Here is a 19,203-nt window from a genome sequence, read left to right as displayed (position 1 = left end):
GTTGAATTGAGATGGGGAAAAAAGTTTAGAGACAGGGGAAATGATTAGTAGCCTATGGTAACAGTTTCAGCATAGAATCTTTAAGTCAGAAGCCATCTATGGATAGTAATGGAAAGGAAGGGATGAAAATGAAGAGGGACTACTAAGAAGAAAGATGTATGTATATTGGAATGTGGTGGTTTCATTCATTTATTCAGCAAATATTTACTGAGTGACCACTATGTGCTAGGTACTGTGCAGATATAGTAGTGATCAAAATATTCATCTCCATCTCATTTTCTGAATCTAATTTGCCTTGTGTTCCTTTAAGCATTGAAAATGCAGGACACGGAAATGAATATGGGCTCATATGAGCATCTCTGGACATTTAATTTTCAGGATTATACTTACTTAGAAGGAAAAATGGAATTTCCATGACAGCCATGGTTAAGAATTGGCCTTCCAATGCAGGGGACACAGGTTTGATCCCTGGTTAGTGAACTAAGATCCCACATACTGTGGGCAACCAAACCCACATGCGGCAACTAGAGTGCCTGCATGCTGCAACCAAGACTCAGTGCAGCCTTGAAAAAAAAAGAAGAAAAAATGCTATCTTACTCAGCAGAAATACTCTTGGTGAAGTTGGCTGATCACTACTTCTGAGGGACTACTTAGCAGTCCCTACTTCTAAGGGACTGCTCTACCTAAGGGGTTTTGCTTTCTTTAATAAACCTGGTTCTAACAACGACCCTCAAGAAAGTTGACAAAAAATGCTTTTGCACTTTCATTTAGGATATATTCTGTGTGACCCTATGTTTAGACGCATGTATTATTACTAAAGTAAGATAATCCCATTATTGCTATATTAGAGAACTGTTAGAGTTAATTGTTCACCCTCACTTACTGTAAGATCACTGTTTCTTTCAAGGTCCTGAACACATAGAAATTAAATATATAGTAACTATATAGCAGTAAAATGAAATAGTCCTGGAGGAGAAAGACAGTGTAGGATATAGCTTTGCAGAAGGTGAAGAGAGTTGATTCATCTCAAAGACAGATTTCCACAGGTCATCCCTTAAACTTATAAGCATTTTTGTCTAAGAAAGGAAGAATTTGTTTAGTGGAAGAGATTCAGGCTCTGGTAGAATTCAGGATACGCATGACCTGAATTGCCTCCACTCACCTACAGAGGAAACCAAAGTGGCAGTACAGGTACTCCTGAAAGTCAGCCAAATTAAGGGGCGCTCCCAGAAGTTTTTGCTTTAACATTCACTTTTTAAACTATTACAGTAATAAACCAGGCAAATTTTAGGAGCACAAGAGGACCACTTAGCATGATCTGCTTATAGAGGGATTTTCTTCTAGAGGCCTCAGGACCAGTTTTCAGCTCAAAAGAAAACCACTGCTTTCTTATCTGGGCCCCCTTTTAGCCAGTCTGCATACAACTGTGAGCAGTGCAGAGAGGAGGACTGACTCTCACCCAGACCTCTTTTAGTCCAAAGACTGAAAGCCTAGTTGTGAGCAGATGATTGCTGCGTGCACTATATCTCCTAACTTTCTGGTAATCTCCTAATCTGCTCTCATAGAGTGTTCAGAGTTAGCCACAACAGTAATGGCTCCCATCCCACATACGCTTATGAAGTGTGACTCCACTGTCACTCTTCCCAATGAGGTAAAGCTTGTTTCCTGTCTTGAATCTGAACTGGCCTTCTGACTAGCTTTGGCCAAGAGAAAGTGGCAGAGATGGTATTCTTTGAGTTTCAGATTCTAGCCCTTAAGAAGCCTTGCAGCTTCTGCTTTTGTCATCTTAGAGACCTAGGCCTTTATGCAAGTCCATTTATCCTAATAGCTAAACCACTTGAAGAGAGAGTGAGGGAGAAGGAAAGGGAGAAGAGAGGGGCAAAAAGAGAGAAATTCTAGAGATTGAAAGATGTCAAAAAGAGATCTTGGAGAATGAGACTCTAAGGAGAGAGGTTCCAGCATTCCAGTCATTCAGCTGAGGGGCCAGAAGTGAGTGAGGCCATCTTGGATCCTCCAGCCTAAACTGAAGCTGCTGAGTGAGCTCAGCCCTCACCACCGGGAACACAAACAAGCCATCCTAGCTGAAGCCTGTTCAGACCCATGGACTCACAAGCTAATACATAATTATTTGTAAGACCCTAAGTTTTGGATGGTTTGTTACATAGCAACGGATTACTGAATCATCCACAGTACTGACCGAATAGTACACTTCTTAACTGGTTCTTCAGTCAAATGTTTTCTTTCTTCAGTTTCATCCTTACTCAGATTTTAAAATTATATAATCAAAAGCACAATGTCCATTGGGGTTAGTAAATCTGTTGTTAAACATTAAGAAAAACAAGAAAATGTAAAAGGAAGTCAAAGTTGGGTCTGAGGGAAAGTCATGTGAGTGAGGTCTCTTCTGGGAATCAGGAGATAGATGTTTACTAAGAAGTTCCAGGGACAGTAAACCAGAATCCTAGGAGTGGAAAATGTGCCAATAGAATTGGGACATTTTTGAGGGGTGACACAGGTTGAAATCTGGGAGAAGCTGATGCTGAGACAAAGTCAAGAGTGCAAAAGTTTTATTGGGAAGTAATACTTGTTAAAAAAAAAAAAAAAAAAAGGAGTGGGGAGGAGGGGTGAAGAAAGTGGGATTGGGTTGGGAGAGCTGTCCAAAGCTATCAATGCTGCAGCTGTGATAGTCACTGACAGACCATTGGGGAGTTCCATGGTAAGAACTGTTCATTAGTCCCATGTTCCCTGGCAATGGCTAAGGCCTATACCACCCACCACCTTGCTTAGTCTTTGACCAGGGGCTGGAGAGGACAACTGGAGGCTGTCCAGGCTCCTTTTTTTGGTCACTCATGAAGCTTGTGGGATTTTAGTTCCTTCAACCAGGTATCAAACCTGGCCCTTGGCAGAGAGCACAGAGTCCTAACCAGTGGACTGCCATGGAATTCTCTAACCAGGTTTCTTGGAGCTAGGTAGCCAGTTATTTCTTGAAGGGACATCTTGGAAGTAGCACATATCTGTTTCTGCCAAAGGGGACTTGATGTACCTTATATAGGTTTTTACATGGTAACTCCATTTGTCCTTAGGTCATCGTATAGATTTGGTTAATTTCTTTCAGCATGGTTATTATGAAAGCTCAGTTTAAGAGAACTGTATGTCCCCTCCCCTTTCTATATCTTTGTGTCATTAGTCATTTCCCTTTATGGAATCCCACAGGCCATTGTGTCTTAGCACAGTATTTGCTACCACCATATAAAAATATGCTTACATTTTTCCTCTTGTTTGACTGAGCTCGCTTTGGGACAGAGGTATGTCTTCTTTACCTTTGTACCTACCTAGCACTTGGTCTCTGAAACAAATCCTCAAAATTGAACTGACTGAATGAGCTAAGAAACTGTCTCTTGCTTCTTATAATAGTCATCCGTTTATCCATCTAGTTCGAACTGAATCCATGATCCCTATTTCAGGTAAAGTGTTTTGCAAGCTGCATTTATTTACATATTCACTGCAGCAGGTTAGAGTTAATTCATTTTCCAAAGAAATGATCAAATGAGAAGTAATTGAGAGTAAGAAAGGATGGGGTTGAAGATGGGGATTGGAGTGGGCTTTGAGGAGGCTCTAAGAGAATAAGATAGAAAAGAAATAAAAGCTGTCAGAGGTCAATGAAAGAAGAAAAAGCCGGGGAGGGAAAGAATGAAAAGTAGATAGAAAGAAAAATAAAGTAGAGTTATGAAGGACAAGGGTAGGGAGTCAGGCTCAGGGCTGACCTGCCCAAGGAAGTATCCATTAGTAGAAGCCTCACTGACAGCTGTTATTATAATGGGAACTGGCATCTAAAGAGAGGGCAAGTCTAGTTTAATTAGTTAAATGGCATTATCTATGTCCAGTGGGGGTGGGGAGGTAAGGGAATAGAAGGATTGGTGACCCACCTCCTTCCACAGGCTGAAAGGAAAAACAGATTTATAAAGCTTTGGTAGGGAATTAGAGAGACAGGAGCTGTTTCTTCCCCAGCCTACTTCACAAGATTGTCATGTCCTATTCACTAGTACCTTTAAAGGGGAATGGGTGGCCAGGAGGCCACTGTAATTAAACCTCTGTTTAGGAACAGGTTTACTTACCTCTTCCCTTCAGTCTTCCAGCCAGCCTCACTTTAGGAGTCCCGTGATGGAACCAGAAGCAAGTACCACCCCTGAAGGTAGTAGCAGTGAAACTGAGATTCTGCTGACCTGGGTTCTTAATCCCCTTCTGCAACTGACTGGCTACATGTTTTCAGGCAAATCATTTTACCAGTCCTATTCCTTTAGCACATGGTTTCAGTGATATCTTACAAAAGCAAAAATTAAAAAAAATTCCAGAGGATGTTTTCTTTAGGAAAGCAAGGTCTAAGAGTCTGAACCTTACCATATTGTGGGGACAAAACAAAAAAGAAAAAAAAAAAATATATATATATATACACACACACACACAGACACACCCACCCCCAATGTACTTCCTCTGCTAAAAATTCTCCTTTATATTACTTTGTTGGTAGAAATTATTAGGATTGAATTTTTTCTAATTGTTTGTAACATTAGACTAAGGATCATAAAGATGAATTCACCTTCCTTCTGCAGATTAACTGATGGCAGCTAGGCTGGCTTAGGTTTCAGGAAAGACTGATAGCGTTCAAACTCCAAACAAAACAAAAAAACAAAAAAAAATTCAAAAGCCTGGTGGTGGAAGCATCTAGGCAAAGAGAAAACCTGGACAATGGCTGTAAATAGTGAGCAAATCCTCTACCTTTTGAGAACACAAACACCATTTCAACAAAGAAATTACATTCAGTGGAGGTTGTTTTAGGACAAGGCTGAGCAAATTAAATACTTCACCACCATATGTTCGGCTTTGGCAGGAGGTGTAGGTGGTAAGGGAATCTCAATGTTAGGGAATGCCCATATCACACCCCAGCTGGCTATTTAGTCATGAAATAAGGAGAAACACACAAATATTTGGTTAAGACACCTTTAATGAAAAGGGAAAGACACTAGTATCTCCCTTGTCTGCTCTTCACATTTTACTATGTTAGGAAACTCTGGAGCCTACACCTTTGGAGGAGCCATCACGTCAGTCAATAGCAGAAGCTTCACCCCCTCCCCCTCAGAACTCCTGTTCCAGATGATCCTATGTTAAGAGTAAATACTACAACTCATTACAAGACAGAGAGGCAGGGAGGACAGCACCTGGGGCTCCTCTCCCAAAGTCTGGGACTCTATGAACCAGACAGTGACAAAGACACAAACCCAGGTCCATGGACAGGCAAAATGGGGAGGAAGTGGACCTTGAGAGAGGAAGGTGAGGAAAATACAAGGGGCTAGGGAATAAAGGAGGGAGTTATCTAAAACTAGAAGCACACTAGTGCTAGGAAACCCCCCTGATCCATGGTGCACTGTGGCACACTTAAGTCACCGTGAGTCCAAAAGAACATTCATGAGACCCATCGACCGATCCAAATAAGAATTTGAGGTCTCCTCCTTTACATCTCGCCCCTTTATTAATCATATAGGTTTGCACCAAGCCTTATGCTTTACAACACTCAACTCTCCATTAGTCCTTCAACTACCCTCATGAATAATGCTTGCTAAAGATATGAACTTCACATTTCCTTCCCCCAAAGAGCCATCCCATGGGAGACCTCTCAGCAAGAATTCCACTTGTTTTGCTAACTGTGAGAGGCAAAGATGAAGGATATGAGAAGCTCAAAATATCTTGGCATATTAACCGGCCAACACTTATACCTTAATGTGACTAAGACACAAGTGCCTTACTAGCAGGAAGAGTGTCCTGTGCCTTTCATTTCTCCCTACCCCCTGGGGCTGGGCCACGAGACAGATATTGTTGCATTTTCACTGTTGGCACGCGGAAGGAGAAGGAAGGTACAATCTGCTACTTCTCTTTATGATGGGCTTTCCAGGCACTGTCTTGGATGCAAGAGGCCAAAAGAGGAAAAGGGGAGCTCTCGTCTCCTTCGTTTCTCTGGATCCCACTGCTGGAGGCAACTTCCCGGCCTCAGTTCCTGGGCCAAACAGCACTGGTCGTGCAGGGCCTGAAGTGGTAGTGGAGATGGAGATGGAACTGGAAGTTTGGGGCTTGGTGGGCAGGTCACTTGACAGGAAGGTTGTGTCCTGGTTCCAAAGAGACAGCGGGCCCACCCTCACCAGCTGGGAAGGAATGCCCTGGGACAAGAAGTCATGCAGGTTGACCTGGTCACCAGAGAGGAGTGGCCCTAGGCCCTCCAGGGACAGGTGCTGCCCCCTTTGGGGTGGGCTGTAATTCCATATGTGGGTGCTCAGGTGCACCTGCCAAAGGGAAGGGAGAGGAGAGGGAAGAAGGGTCATTCTCAGAGAAGCTGGAAAGGGTTCTTCTTGGGAATGTAAAAGCTGTAGCAAATCTGTTTTCCTCAGGTACAATGGATGAAGAGGGAAGAAAAGTTTCTCAGGGGGCAATTGCCGTGAGCTCAGCCATTTCGAAGCTCAAGGATTAGAGAAGAGTCATTAGGGACATCTAAGAACTCAGAGAAACGGACAAATAAAGGCTCAGATCTGGGAGGTCCTTCTACAGAGCTCTCACTTCCTGCTCCTTGGGTCAAGGGGCAGCAGGTACAGAAAAACTGGTTCATGGGATGGTGGGGTCATCTTTTCGGGGAAAGGGAGAGAGCCCTGGGGAAGTGACAGAGGGTGAGCAGCCTGGGACCAAGGAAAGAGCAGCAATATTCTGAGGGCCATGGGGGGCAAAGGGCTGTACCTGGTGGTGGGCCAGCAGCATGTGCTTCTTGAGGGTAGCCCGCTCGAGAAAGCCCTGCCTGCAGAAAACACAAGTGAAGAGCAGCCCCTCCTTGGGGTGGGTTTTCTGATGCTCCTCCAGAGCTGCCTGGATGGGAAAGGTCTGGCCACACACCTCACAGGCCTTTCGGCCACTGCTCTCCCCGGGCTCCTTTCTCATCACTTCCTGCAGGCTCAGCTCCTCCACCAAGGGGGTGCTGCTGCCTTCCCCTTCAAGGGCCAGCGCTGACCCTGGGCTGGAGCTCCTCTCCGGTTTTGCCCCCTCTTCCGTGCCTCCGGCAGCATCACTGCCTCCCTGCTCCATTGGCTGTGTCTGATCCAGGGTGTCAGCTGGTGGCGGCGGCAGCAGACACGGCTGTTGAATGGTCTTCTCATTAGTGTCCATCTCCTTCCCAGCTGTGGTCACCGCTGCCACAGTCCCCACTTCCTCCTCAGTGCCAGAGGCCTCTTCTGAATCACCTCGCACGGATATGGCCTTCTCCCCTCCACTTTCAGAGCCTCTTCCGGCCAGGGAATCTTCATCGGTCACATCTTCTTCCTCTTCTTCATCCTCTTCCTCTTCTTCAGACAACTCCTCCTCTGGGGATGGCTGCTGGGATGGCTGCTGGGGGAAGCCCCCCGCTCCGGAGACTGTCGATTGCTCAGAGCCGTTTTCCTGGGCAGCTCCCCCCGCTTCAGGGAGTGCAGTGCCACCGTTGGGGATCTGGCCCCCCAGGTGCATCCGAACATGCTGCTGCAGAGTAACAGCGTTGGTGAACTTCTTCTGGCAAATGGGGCAGGAGTTCTGGGCCCGGGCAGCTGGACTAGCCTTATGGCCCACGAAATGTGCACGCAGATTGCCTCGGGTAGAGAAAGCTCTGCCACACACTTTGCATTTGAAGGGCCGCTCACCTCCATGCTGACCGTAATGCAGGCGCAGTGCCCGAGGACAGCTCAGCACCCGGAGACAAATGACACACTGGTTGGGTCCAGATGAGGCTGATGATGAAGCTGCAGGGGCAGAGGTTGTGGGGGCACCCGAGGCAGTAGAGGCCACTGCCACAGCTCCTTGACGGTCAATCTTTTCTACCAGCTGCTGAAGCTTGGAGGTCTCGGAGGGTGAAGCCCCCAAGGGCTCCAGCACATAAGGGAAGGGGAAGCTACCAGTGGACTTCAAGTGGTTGGTAAGCAGGGCCCAGCTGGGCAGTGATGTCACCAGCTTACTTAGCTGCATACGGGTTGCTGCGCCACTTTCTGCCACCCCGGCGATGGCTGAGCCCTCACTCCCTGGCGGGGTGTTTTCATCCGCTTTATTCTTTGGCTCTACTGCTTTCATGAGCACAAACTTATTGAAAGCAGGAAGCGCAGGGGCCGTAGTGGTGCCTGCACCGGTGGAGAGCAGCGTGAGGCTCTCTGTGGCACTGAGGGCGGTGGTGGAGGCCACCAGAGGCTTGCGTTCCACACCTCCACCCGGCACAGCTGCCTCCTCCTCGGCCTTCTCTGGCGGCACCGACATACCATAGGGCAGGCCGCTGCTGGTGATAACATAGTCGAGATGCTCTGGCACCGGGTGAGGGTTCATCTGCACATGTGGGTACTTCTCCCGATGCCGGTGGAAATGCACTTTGAGGTTGCCTCGCGTGGTAAAGCGGTTGCCACACACATTACACTTATAGGGTCTCTCGCCTGTATGGGAACGCAGGTGGATCTGCAGGGCACTGTCACTACCAAATACTTTGGCGCAGAAGCGGCACTTGTGCCTCCCACCGGGCTTCTCCAAGGGGCCCATCACTTCCCCGTAACCCAACTCTCCACCTCCATTCTTTGGCTTCAGGAGCCCTGGGGAAGCAGCAGCCTCGAGGCCCCGGGCTGCCCCAAGACACTGCGCTGCCAGGAGTCCCGTAGTGCCTGGGAATGCCAGGTGAGGCGAGGCGATCAGCTGATCCGTGCTGCCCGACAGGGCCGGAGAGGCTGCAGGGGTGGGTTTGTGGCTTCGCCCGACCACACCAGCAGAAAAAGGGTGCTGTGACCCCAAGGGGTGGTAAAGGTGGAAGAAAGCCTGCTTGGGTGCTTCTGCCCCTGAGGAGGAGGTGGAGGAAGGTGCCAGTGTTTTGCCAGTTTGGACAGGCTTGATGGGACTGAAGAGAGGCAGCAGGGGCTTGGTGGAGGAGGCAGTCCCTGTCCCAGGTAGCTCCGAGGGACTGGAAGGGGTGCCCACTGTCTGGCCTAAGGAGCCTAGCAGCAGCACCTGCCGGCAGATTTGCTCAGTCATCTGCATCTGATGAATCTGGCGCTGCTGCAGCACCCGGAGTTCTTCCAAGATCAGAGGGATGTTCAAGTGGCCACTGCCTACCCCTGTGGGGGGAGGAGGAGGCGGAGGAGGAGGGGGTGCAGGGGTGGACTCCGGTGGTAATGGAGTTGCTCCCAGCTTGGGGCTGGCCAAGATCAGGCCCCCACCTCCCCCAGCTGCTGTACCTGTGGCAGCAATGAGGAAGTGCCCGGAAGACTCCTCTCCCCTCCGCTCGGGCCCCCAGGTGGGATCTGTGGGTACAGAGGACGCGCAGTCCGAGGGGTTGCTTTGCTCGGCCTCCATGGCCTGCGGACTACTGTGGCCCTCAGGCCGAGGCTCGCAAGAGGTCGAAGAGTTGTTGGGGTTCTCCTGGCCCCCAATTATCACCATTACAGGGGGATCAGTAGAACATGCATTCTGGTGGGCGAGGAATTCAGCTGGGTCAGTGAATTGTGCGCAGCACTTGGCACAGACTTGGGGGTGGTCGTCCTCGCTCACATCACCTGGGGAAGAACACAAGGAGAGAGCGTGGGTGGTGCGGTTGGGATGGATATACACAGGCTGTAATTAACAACGAGCCCAGTAACCGCTAGTGGGGGTGGGGAGATGAGCTCACCATCAGGCCGTGCAGAAGGCTAGAGCTCAGGGCTGACCCGCCTGGACACGACACGCCAGCACTGGGGGCCAGGAAGGAGAGGAGCGGGCATGCACAAGCTACTGTCCCCCTTCTATCCCCTCGCACCCCGGGTCACCGGCGAGCAGAAGGACAAGCTGGGAGGACCGGGTCCTGGGCAGAGAATCGTCCGTTTCATCTCGTCCACCGAAAGTCCTTCCCCCCTCGCCCCGCGCACCCCCTCCACCCCTACCCCTGCAGGGCCCTACCGCACCTCCAAGCTCCGCCGGCTCCCCGCAGGGCCCCCCGAGACGAGAGCTCCTCCCGGCTTCGTGCGCCATGGTTGTGCGGGAGGTGCAGGGCCGGGTGGAGTGGGAGACAATGGGTATCCGGATTGGGGGAGGCGGCACTGGCCGCCCGGGCTGCAGCAGCCTCTGCACCCAGCGGCCCGGACTGCAGAGATGGAGATCGGCGGCGGGGGCAGGGCGCAGCGGAGGAGGGGGAGGGGAGCGAGGAGACGCGGAGGAGGGGAGGAGCTGGAGCCAGAAAGCTGGGAGAGGGGAGATGGGGGAGGAGCTGCTGGGAAGGGGAGTCTGTGGGGAGGAGCTGCTGGGGAGGGAGGCGGGAGCTGGGGAAGAAGAGAGGGGGCGGGGGACGGGTGTACGGGGGCGGGAGCCCAGAGCACAGGAGGGTTTCCGGTAGGCTCAGTGACAGGTGCTGTGGGGCCTGGTGGGGGTCCACCTATCCTTGCCCTCTGCTAGCTCCCCCCATCTCCAGATGTCTTTGCCCAGACCGGCCCGCCCACCTCCCCAGCAAGCTCAAGGGGGCACAGTAGGAAACACAGCCTTGCTCAATAGAGCAGAGCGATAGGCTTCTCTTATTTTCCTTCGGATAAAGGATCCGCTGAGCCTGGAAAACGTGGACTCCAGAGAGGGTGGTCTGAGGGCCAGAGCGAGAGGGGGGTCCCAGAAAATCCACCCCTTATCTACACACATTCACACCGCCCCTGCAAATGCCCCAAGTTTTGTCCTGTTTTCTTCACCTCCATTCCCACCCTACCCCCACACCCCCTCTACAAAAGAAGCTTCTCAGGGTGGGAGGCTGAGAGGTAGAATTTCCAAGGAAGTCGATTCAGGACTCTTCTCTGCGGAACACTAAGCCCCTTTACTCCCCGCCCCTCCTCCCCCAGAATAATAGCTGAATGCAAGTTATTCCACGGATCACCCAGCCCACACCTCATTTATAGAGTTCATGTTTATTAAAGGAGTCATCTCCTATTTAGTTTCCTCTTCTCTACCCTTCTTCCTCCGTTGTCCTTCTCTAGCAACGCAGACACTATTACGGATGTGCTGTTTGGGGGAGATGCTAGTTTGCAGAGGCCCACCTAGCTTTAACCTGGGGGGAAGGGAACTCCTCCCGAAACAATGGGGAAAATGCAGTAGGAGGGAGCTACCAGGCAGCCTCTCGGGGCCTAAAGCCCCTTTTAGCCCCAGGCTGGGTTGAATGCCTAGAAATGACTTAACACCTGCTCACCGCACAGAGGTGGCCTCCTATTAGGAGAGAGGATTAAGGGCGTAAAATGCCTCCTGGACCAGGTACTCTGCATTCCCTTCCTATCTTGAAATGAGCCTTAATGGCTTTCCCACTTCCTTAAAAGAGCTTATCTTTCTTACAGGAGGTGACAAGTCCTTAGTTCGGTGTTTTGCCTGGGCATCAGTAAATCCACCTTGTTCTAATCCCAATTCCCTTCTTGCCGGGCTGGTAAATTGAGGAGTGGTGGGCAGTCACACCAGACTGCACTGCCATTTCCTTTTTTGTAAAGTGGTGATATTGTAGCTATGTTGGCTTCATCAGAGAAATATAGTGGGGATAAAATAATCTGTATATATAAGACTTCAAATTTTGGGAGGAGTCCTAAATATTATGAATTAAAGAACTTATATTTAAGTGGCAAAAAACACAAAATAAGCTAAAATACATATATATTCAAATTAGGTCTGTTTTCATGTTGCCTATTAATTTATTTTAATTTTTTTATTTTTGGCCAAGCTGTACGCTTACTCAGGATCTTAGTTCCCTGAACCCAGGTCCTTGGTAGCATAAGTGTGGCATCCTAACCACTGGACTCCAGGGAATTAGCAATCTTATTCATTTCTGAGGCTAATATCATTGGCATATGTTAAGAGTAGGAAGTCTTTTGGGGTGGGAGCTGTAATAGCCATTTCCTTCTCCAAATATTAATGTTAGTATAATGTAATATTAATATTAGGCTTTCCAGGTGGCGCTAGTGGTAAAGAATCCATCTGCCAATGCAGGAGAGGCAAGAGACATGGGTTTGATTCTTGGGTTGGAACGATTCCCTGGAGTAGGAAAAGGCATTCCACTCCATTATTCTTGCCTGGAAAATTCCATGGACAGAGGAGCCTGGCAGGCTACAGTCCATGGGGTTGCAAAGAGTCAGACATGACTGAACACACACACTGAGTTGTATATAATATAGACATAGTTGAATGTTAATATTAGTATAATATTAATAATGTCCACTTTCATTGAAAACATTGTACTGAATTGTTTTGAAACTTCAGATGAACACAAGGGTCTTGATACTGTAGACAATGGCTCTGAAACAGAGGAGCTCCAGGCTTCCAGACCTGACCAGGGAGGGAGAGAGGATTCTGTGTCAATTATGGTAAGTCACAGGTTAACTGCAATGTTGTTTATTTTTATAGATAAGGAAGTTGAAGCTTGGAGAGGTTAAGTGACTTTTCCAAGTTCACACAGTAATTCAGTGCAGCAAGCATTCAGAGTTTTGACTCCTGTCCAATACTTTCCCAAGCACATCAACATTGTGTAGCTTCCCTAAGCTAGAGAAAGGGCCTTGTGTGGTTCCTACCTGCCATTTGCTCTGCAGCCTCAGTGAGAGAGAAGGAATCAGATGGACTCTTTCTACTGAGCATTTGTTAATTAGCATTGAATGTTTGATATCAAGTTGCTGTTTTGTCAAGTCTTCCAACAAGAAAAGAAATCCTTTTCTTTTCATCTTCTCCTGGGAAACACTGTCCCCTTTCTTGCTCTTTAATGAAACTTGCTTTCTGATGTGTAATTTGATCTGCACTCTTCTTAAAGGTAAATTCAGTCCCTGTTGAAAGGTGATGGATCAACAGCCACCTGTAAGAGGAGCCCTCTTTTTCTCAGCACTTTGCACTCTCTGCCTATCCTGAAAAGGGGGGTGGGTTTCTTAGGCAGACATGAATGAAATCATAAACACAGGACTAAACAAACCTGGTAATGGTGTCCCTAGATAGCAGATAAGGTGAAGTAAGCTATCCTGGGTCACATGCAAAGTCTGGGATGGACACAGGACTGAGACCTGGATATGCTGGTTTAAATTTATAAAGAGCTGAAATACAAGGAAAAATGAAATCAGGTGACTCTAAATCTGGTGGCTCATCAAACTTAGGAAAGGATGACTCGGAAAACAGAAAAATTGGTGTGTAGCAGGTAGACTTGAACACAGGTTCTCAAACTTTGCTGCCCATTAGAATTACCGGAAGAGCTTTTAAAAATCGCAGTGGCCAGGCTGTGTGTGCGTGCATGCTAAGTCTGACGCTTTGTGAAGATATGAACTGTAGCCTGCCAGGCTCCTCTGTCTGTGTGATTCTCCAAGCAAGAATACAGGGTAGCCATTTCCTCCTCCAAGGAATCTTCCGGACCCAGGGATTGAATCTGCATCTCTTAGGTCTCCTACATTGGCTGGTGGGATCTTTACCACTAGAGCCACCTGGGAAGCCTGGCCAGGGTGGGTCTAGGCATCAATGTTTGTAATGTTCCTCAAGTGATTCCAATGTACAGCCAAGGAGGAGAACCATAGTGTGTATCAGAGGAGTGCCTTTCCCAGCAAACCTTCCACCCTGCTTCTCACAAATCTTCAAAGTGGAAAAGTAGAAAGTGCTGGAATGTCTGACTCTTTTGTGACCCCATAGACTGTAGCCTGCCAGGCTCCTCTATTCATGAGATTTCACAGGCAAGAATACTGGAGTGGGTTGCCATTTCCTTCTTCAGGGGATCTTCCCGACCCAGGGATCAGATCCGTTTCTCCTGCATTGCTGGAGAATTCTTTACTGCTGAGCCACCGGGGAAGGTCACAAATCTTACCTGTGTTCAACTTTACCAAAATCAGGACATAAGTAAAATGAGTTGCTCAGTGCAAAATAAAATCTGCCTGTTGGGTTCTCTCTCTACTCTGACCACAGGTACATTTTGACTCTCTTGTACCCTGCTTCCATGAACAGAAATTGACATGATATACACTTGACTAAGAGTTTGAGTGACTGTATGTGCATCTTGAGCCATACTTGTAATTGTAAAATGAAAGGCTTTGTTCTACACAGAGTTCAGGCACCATCCATCCAACCATTAAAGAAATGAGCATACTATGTAAGCCCTGCCTAAACTTACTGTTAATGTTGGACCAACACCAATTGATAGTATCCCCAATTATGAGTTGATCCTATAACTGCTGCTACAGAGGACTTCTAAGGGAGAATAAATGATCTCTTCCTCACTCCTCTCTCCTAAATGCATCCACATACTCCTCTGTCGCTCACACCTAGTAAGTGTACCCTTGACCTGTGCAACACAGTGGACAAATAGGCACAGGTACATCTGGTGCAAAGTGAGAAAAATATATGTTTCCAGAATAAGAATATCTTAGATCAAACACACAAAAAAAGGTTGTTTTTTTTTTTTAAAAAAAGCAGGCATTTTTCTGATATCAAAGGACTCGGCACTTAACATGGAATTCATACTGTTTTGAAGCTGGAAGTGACTTTAGAGATCTGACCTCTCACTGAGCACAGTGATTGAGAATGTCAGCTCTGAATCAGGCCTCAGTTAAAGTGCCAGCACTCTCTAATCTTTGTGACCTTGGGAAAAGTTTCTTAATTTCCCCAAGGCTTGGATTTCTTTTTAAAATGGGGGTATAGCAACAAAAAGGCATGAAATTCTTATACAGTGCCACAACATAGATGAGACTTGAAAACATTGCGCTGAGTGAAATAAGCCAGATGGAAATAAGCCACTCAAATGGACACATATTGTATGGTTTCATTATGTGAGATCCCTAGAATTGGTAAATTCACAGAGACAGAAAGTCGAATGGTGATTTCCTGGGGCTGGTGGGTTCGGTGAAGCAAATGGGGAGTTATTATTTAATGGGTATACAGTTTCAGTTTTGCAAGATGAAAGAGCTCTGAGATGGATGGTAGTGATGGTCACACAGAATTGTGAATATACTTAATGCCACTGAATTGTATGCTTAAAAATGAAAAATTTTGTATCACCATAAATTAAAGTCATTTTAATGGAGGTAATAATAATAGCAGAGAAATAAACAAAAGGAAATATATAAATGGCATAGCATAGTACCTGACAAATAGTAAATGCTCGGCAAATATTAGCAATGAATATTATTCTGTAAAGACTAAAAGCTGAAGCCCTGGGAGAAGGCTGGACTTGTCCAAGGTCACAAAACTTTCAAGTCCAAGCTGGACTGAAAACCAGGTTTTGGGCTTCCTTATCCAGTGCTCTATTGTACCCTGCCTGAATACTTTCTATCTACTCAGAAATGTTTTCTTTTTGACCCAGAAGTGCCTAGGGCTTAAAGGCTCAGGGATCAATACTCCAAGAGAGGATGCTGTGAAGAGAACAGGACCCTCATAACTCTATTTTTGCCTTCTTTCCCCTTTTGCTGCTCTTGATATCTGCCAACTGCCATTTCTCCCCCTAGATCTGTTTGGCTGTTGTCCTGGTTTCTCCTTCTCACTAAATAGCTGGGTTTCTGATGGTTTCCTTTATTTCCCAGATGCACTAGTTTACATTCTCCCTATTCACATCCCTTATGTTCTCTATTCCAGACTTCTAGACTCTGTAGGGAAGAGAGGAATTTTTTTTCTCTCCAGAGTTTTTAAGTAAATAGACTATTTCCTTCTCATCACTTATGTGCAATTACTATTCTGTTAGGTTTTTGGTGTTCTGGTCAGGGAAGCTGAACAAAAAGAGGGCTGGAAAACAGGTTTTTCAGACTGTGTCTTGGTGATATCTTAGGTCACTGCAGAGATGAGGCTTTTAAAATGTGCAACAAAGGCTCAGCATTTGCTTGTCACATAGGGCAAACATTGCTTAAAGGAAGGCAAAGACTCCTGAAAGCTTTAGTGGCACCCTAGCCTACTAAATAAATGTCTGCTGATGGTCATGATGATGCCCATAGCTCCACAGGTACATCTGTAAAATAAGAGCCCTCCCTACCTAATTTGGGGGCATGCAGAACAAAAAAAAATGTCCCTGGGGTAGAAGGAAAACTCAGGAGCCCGAAGATCATGTGAGTGAATAGAAACCCTATCTGTATAGCTTATAAAAGCACTAAGGAGTTTTAGATTTGATCAAATATTAGCCACCTCATCTTACATATGAGACCCCATTACACCCCAGGTCATGGTAGTAGCGCAAGGATCTTTCACTCTCAGGAGAATTCTGAACAGAAAACCCATCGGCTTTCTTAAGGTTAACTACTGCTTTCTTGCTCCGGACATTCGTGTTTTTAACTTTTATGGCTCAAAGGCAAAATTTCAACTGCAATTCTTTGCTGCCATTGAGTTCAGGCCTGTACTGTTTCCATGGGGACGGCTTTGCAGCAGCATTCCGCGCCCCCAGGTGTTCACAGCCACAAGTGGGAGCTACAGCTCAAGGGGCTGGAGAATCCTCTCAGGGCAGTAGGGAAACAATTTGTAGCTTCCTCCCAGACTCTTCCTCAGCAGTGGTGTAGGGAATGGGTGAGCTGAGGAAGTGGGGAGAGAAGGGAGAGAGGAGGAAAGGAGGACGCCTCAGGGGGGGATTCAGTATTGTTCCGCAATCCAACCAGCAGGGGATCAGGACTGTAAGGCAACTCCGAGGCTCTGGGGGAAGTCTCCTGTAGAGCAGCGGGAGGAAACATCCGGCCTACAGCCGCATTGAGGCGGGGGCTAATGTGTCCCAGGAGGGAAGGATGCCACCAGCATGAACCTCTTAATACTGGCACAGTGGGATCCCAGTAAAGCACTGACTTGAAGGGGATGTGTTCTACACAAAAGCCAATATGTCTGTAGCATGTGGCACACTGACTTGATCTCATCTTTTTTTTTTTTTACAGCAGGTGAGAACATAAATTTAATCCATGTTTTAGTTTTAGCCACTCCAAATACATTATCCTAGAGGTTTCCATGACACATATCTCATAAAGAAATGCTGAAGTTCACCAAGAGTTCCCAGAGCTTTGGTCTTATTTCAGAATTTGCAGGAAGTGCCACTGCACTCACATATAACAATAATGCTCACATATTAAGTACTTATTTATGCTGGGCACTGTACCACATGTATTAAGCACTTATTTATGCTAGTTATTTTTATAAGTGTACTAAAACATGTATTAACTCAATAACCCAATGAGATAGTAATCAGTATATTCATCCCCATTTTACAGATGAAGAAACTGAGACATAGAAAAGCAAAGTAAATCCACAAAGGCTGCACAGCTAACCAAGAGGTAGAGCCAGGATTTGAATCTTGAAATTCTGCCTTCAGAATCCTTGTGTTTATTCCTATATTACATTGTTGAGTGAATCAGCTGTTTGCTAAATAAATAGCTTATCCCTGAGCCAGTGTGAAATACACAGCCATACCAGATTATCCAAAACTTGCTCATTCCTAAGAAGTACCTGGATATTTCCAAAGATACAGATTCCCAGACTCTAGCCCACATCTACCCACAACCAAGCAAACTTGGAAAACCCTAATTTAGGTGGAGTGTGTACTACTGGCTCTGATTATCATGAAAACAAGGTTTCTTTCCTGATTATGCCTGTTTTTGAGACTGAGCAATGTCACTGCTCAGTATCTTAGTTACTCTGTTGGCTGCCTCTTACTTACTGGAATGTTATAAGAATACATGAAAATCTCCCCCCTCATAAAGAAAATCTGTTACATAAATGATAATATCCTCATAAAATGATATGCATGTATTAAAATGCATGTATGTTAACGCATACAGTTTTTTTAGCTTGGCTTTACTTGAAGCATCCACCTAAGGCCCTCATCCAGACCTTTCCTCTAGCCTCTACCCCAGGTGACACAGATACACACTCCAAACTAGGCTGCATCTGACCGACATTAGCTCTCTCCCTCTGGGAGCTCTGATCTGTTCTCTGCGCAGCCCAACAATAAGAAACTTTTTTCTCCTCTCCCTCAGGGGAACCTTCACGTTCATCCAATTCATTCTCTTGCAACCCAACTCTCCAGAAAGAAAAGGGGGGCGGGAATCCCACCCCTAAGAGACGGGTCTTCAGGTCTGAGAAGGTTACTTAGCAACGGGCACAAAGACCAGTGAGCAAAGGGGGACCTGGGGAGAAAACTCTTGGGTGGGGAGACAGAGCCAGTTTGAAAACTCCATTTCATCCAAAGAAAAGCAACATGGAAAACAAACAGAATCAACCCTGAGAAAAGCCAAGCGGGGCTCCTCTCCAGCGCAGGTCATCATCTCCTTACTCCCTGCGACTCAACTCTTTCAACCCCCTAGTGACCAAGTCCTCCCCCTGGTTTCGCCCATGGCCCGGGTGCCCTCCCCTTGCCCTGGCCTGACCCACACAGGCTTGGACTCGGCCCCCACCCCCACCCCTCCCCGGCACCCACCGTTCTCAGACGCGCTGGGACCTTCGCAGTCCGAGATTAACTGTTGGGGTTTCCGCTGCTTTCGCCGAGACATTCCCGGGTAGAGAGAGGTGGGACAGGGAGGGACAACGCTCACTTAGTCTGAATCGGGGTGACCTGGTCTGGTCTTCCCCCTGGGTCTGAAGCCAACTGATGCCTCTCCCCCAATGCCAATCACTGTGAAGCAGAGATGTTCTCGCTTCCCAGGGACAGACAGACAGACACGCGCGCGCTCTGATTCTCAGTCTCTGACTCTCTCTCAATCTCTGCAAGTCTTTAAAGGGGAGACGCCCCCTTTTTTTTCTTCAGCTTCTTCCCTACGCTTCTGCAGCTCCCATTGTAAAAGCAAAAATCCTAATCTTTCCGCACACTCTTTTCTTTTGTACTGCAGAGGAAAGGATTTAACCCTCTCCTCCCTGCCTGGGTTCCGGGCCTCTCGCTCTGCTGTCTGTTCAGAAAATGTCCCTCGGTTGTTTTTCCGACTCTTCCTCTAAGCTCTTCACAGTGCTTTCTGGTTATTTCATGATTCTGTGCCACCTTGTTGGAAGATGTGACTGCTTCTGGGGTATAAGCGGAAATGAAAACTTTCTGGTATATCCTGATTATAAGGCCAAGAACTCAGTTACTCGTAAGTCAAAAATGAGAAAGGCTGACAAAAAAATTAAGTAAAAATGATCATTATATATATGTAGATCTCTTTAAAATTTATAAGATATTTTCATGTATGGGGCATAGCTTGAGAAATACATCTTTGAGGTTAGCACACCCAG

General features: G+C 47.1%; 1 protein-coding gene across 1 annotated transcript; it reads right to left on the bottom strand.

Moving 5' to 3' along the window:
- Positions 1 to 5,876: 5,876 nt before the first annotated feature.
- On the bottom strand, positions 5,877 to 18,488 carry SALL2 (spalt like transcription factor 2). Its single transcript, XM_052647147.1, has 3 exons — positions 18,416 to 18,488; positions 6,775 to 9,584; positions 5,877 to 6,329 (listed from the first exon to the last, which is right to left on the bottom strand). The coding sequence occupies exons 1-3, from the start codon at positions 18,486 to 18,488 to the stop codon at positions 5,877 to 5,879; spliced, it is 3,336 nt and encodes a 1,111-aa protein (XP_052503107.1).
- Between the last annotated feature and the right edge of the window lie 715 nt (positions 18,489 to 19,203).

This window comes from Budorcas taxicolor, chromosome 10, assembly GCF_023091745.1.
Source record: "Budorcas taxicolor isolate Tak-1 chromosome 10, Takin1.1, whole genome shotgun sequence".
In the NCBI taxonomy this organism is placed as follows: domain Eukaryota; kingdom Metazoa; phylum Chordata; class Mammalia; order Artiodactyla; family Bovidae; genus Budorcas; species Budorcas taxicolor.
This window is presented reverse-complemented; position numbering and strand designations above follow the sequence as displayed.

Excerpts from the sequence above, each read along its gene's own strand:
- SALL2 (XM_052647147.1), bottom strand. The coding sequence starts at position 18,488 with ATGTCTCGGCGAAAGCAGCGGAAACCCCAACAGTTAATCTCGGACTGC. Across the intron at positions 9,585-18,415 it reads TCCCAGCGCGTCTGAGAACG|GTGATGTGAGCGAGGACGAC; the intron begins GTGGGTGCCGGG and ends GTTCTTCCCCAG. Across the intron at positions 6,330-6,774 it reads TGCTGCTGGCCCACCACCAG|GTGCACCTGAGCACCCACAT; the intron begins GTACAGCCCTTT and ends TCCCTTTGGCAG.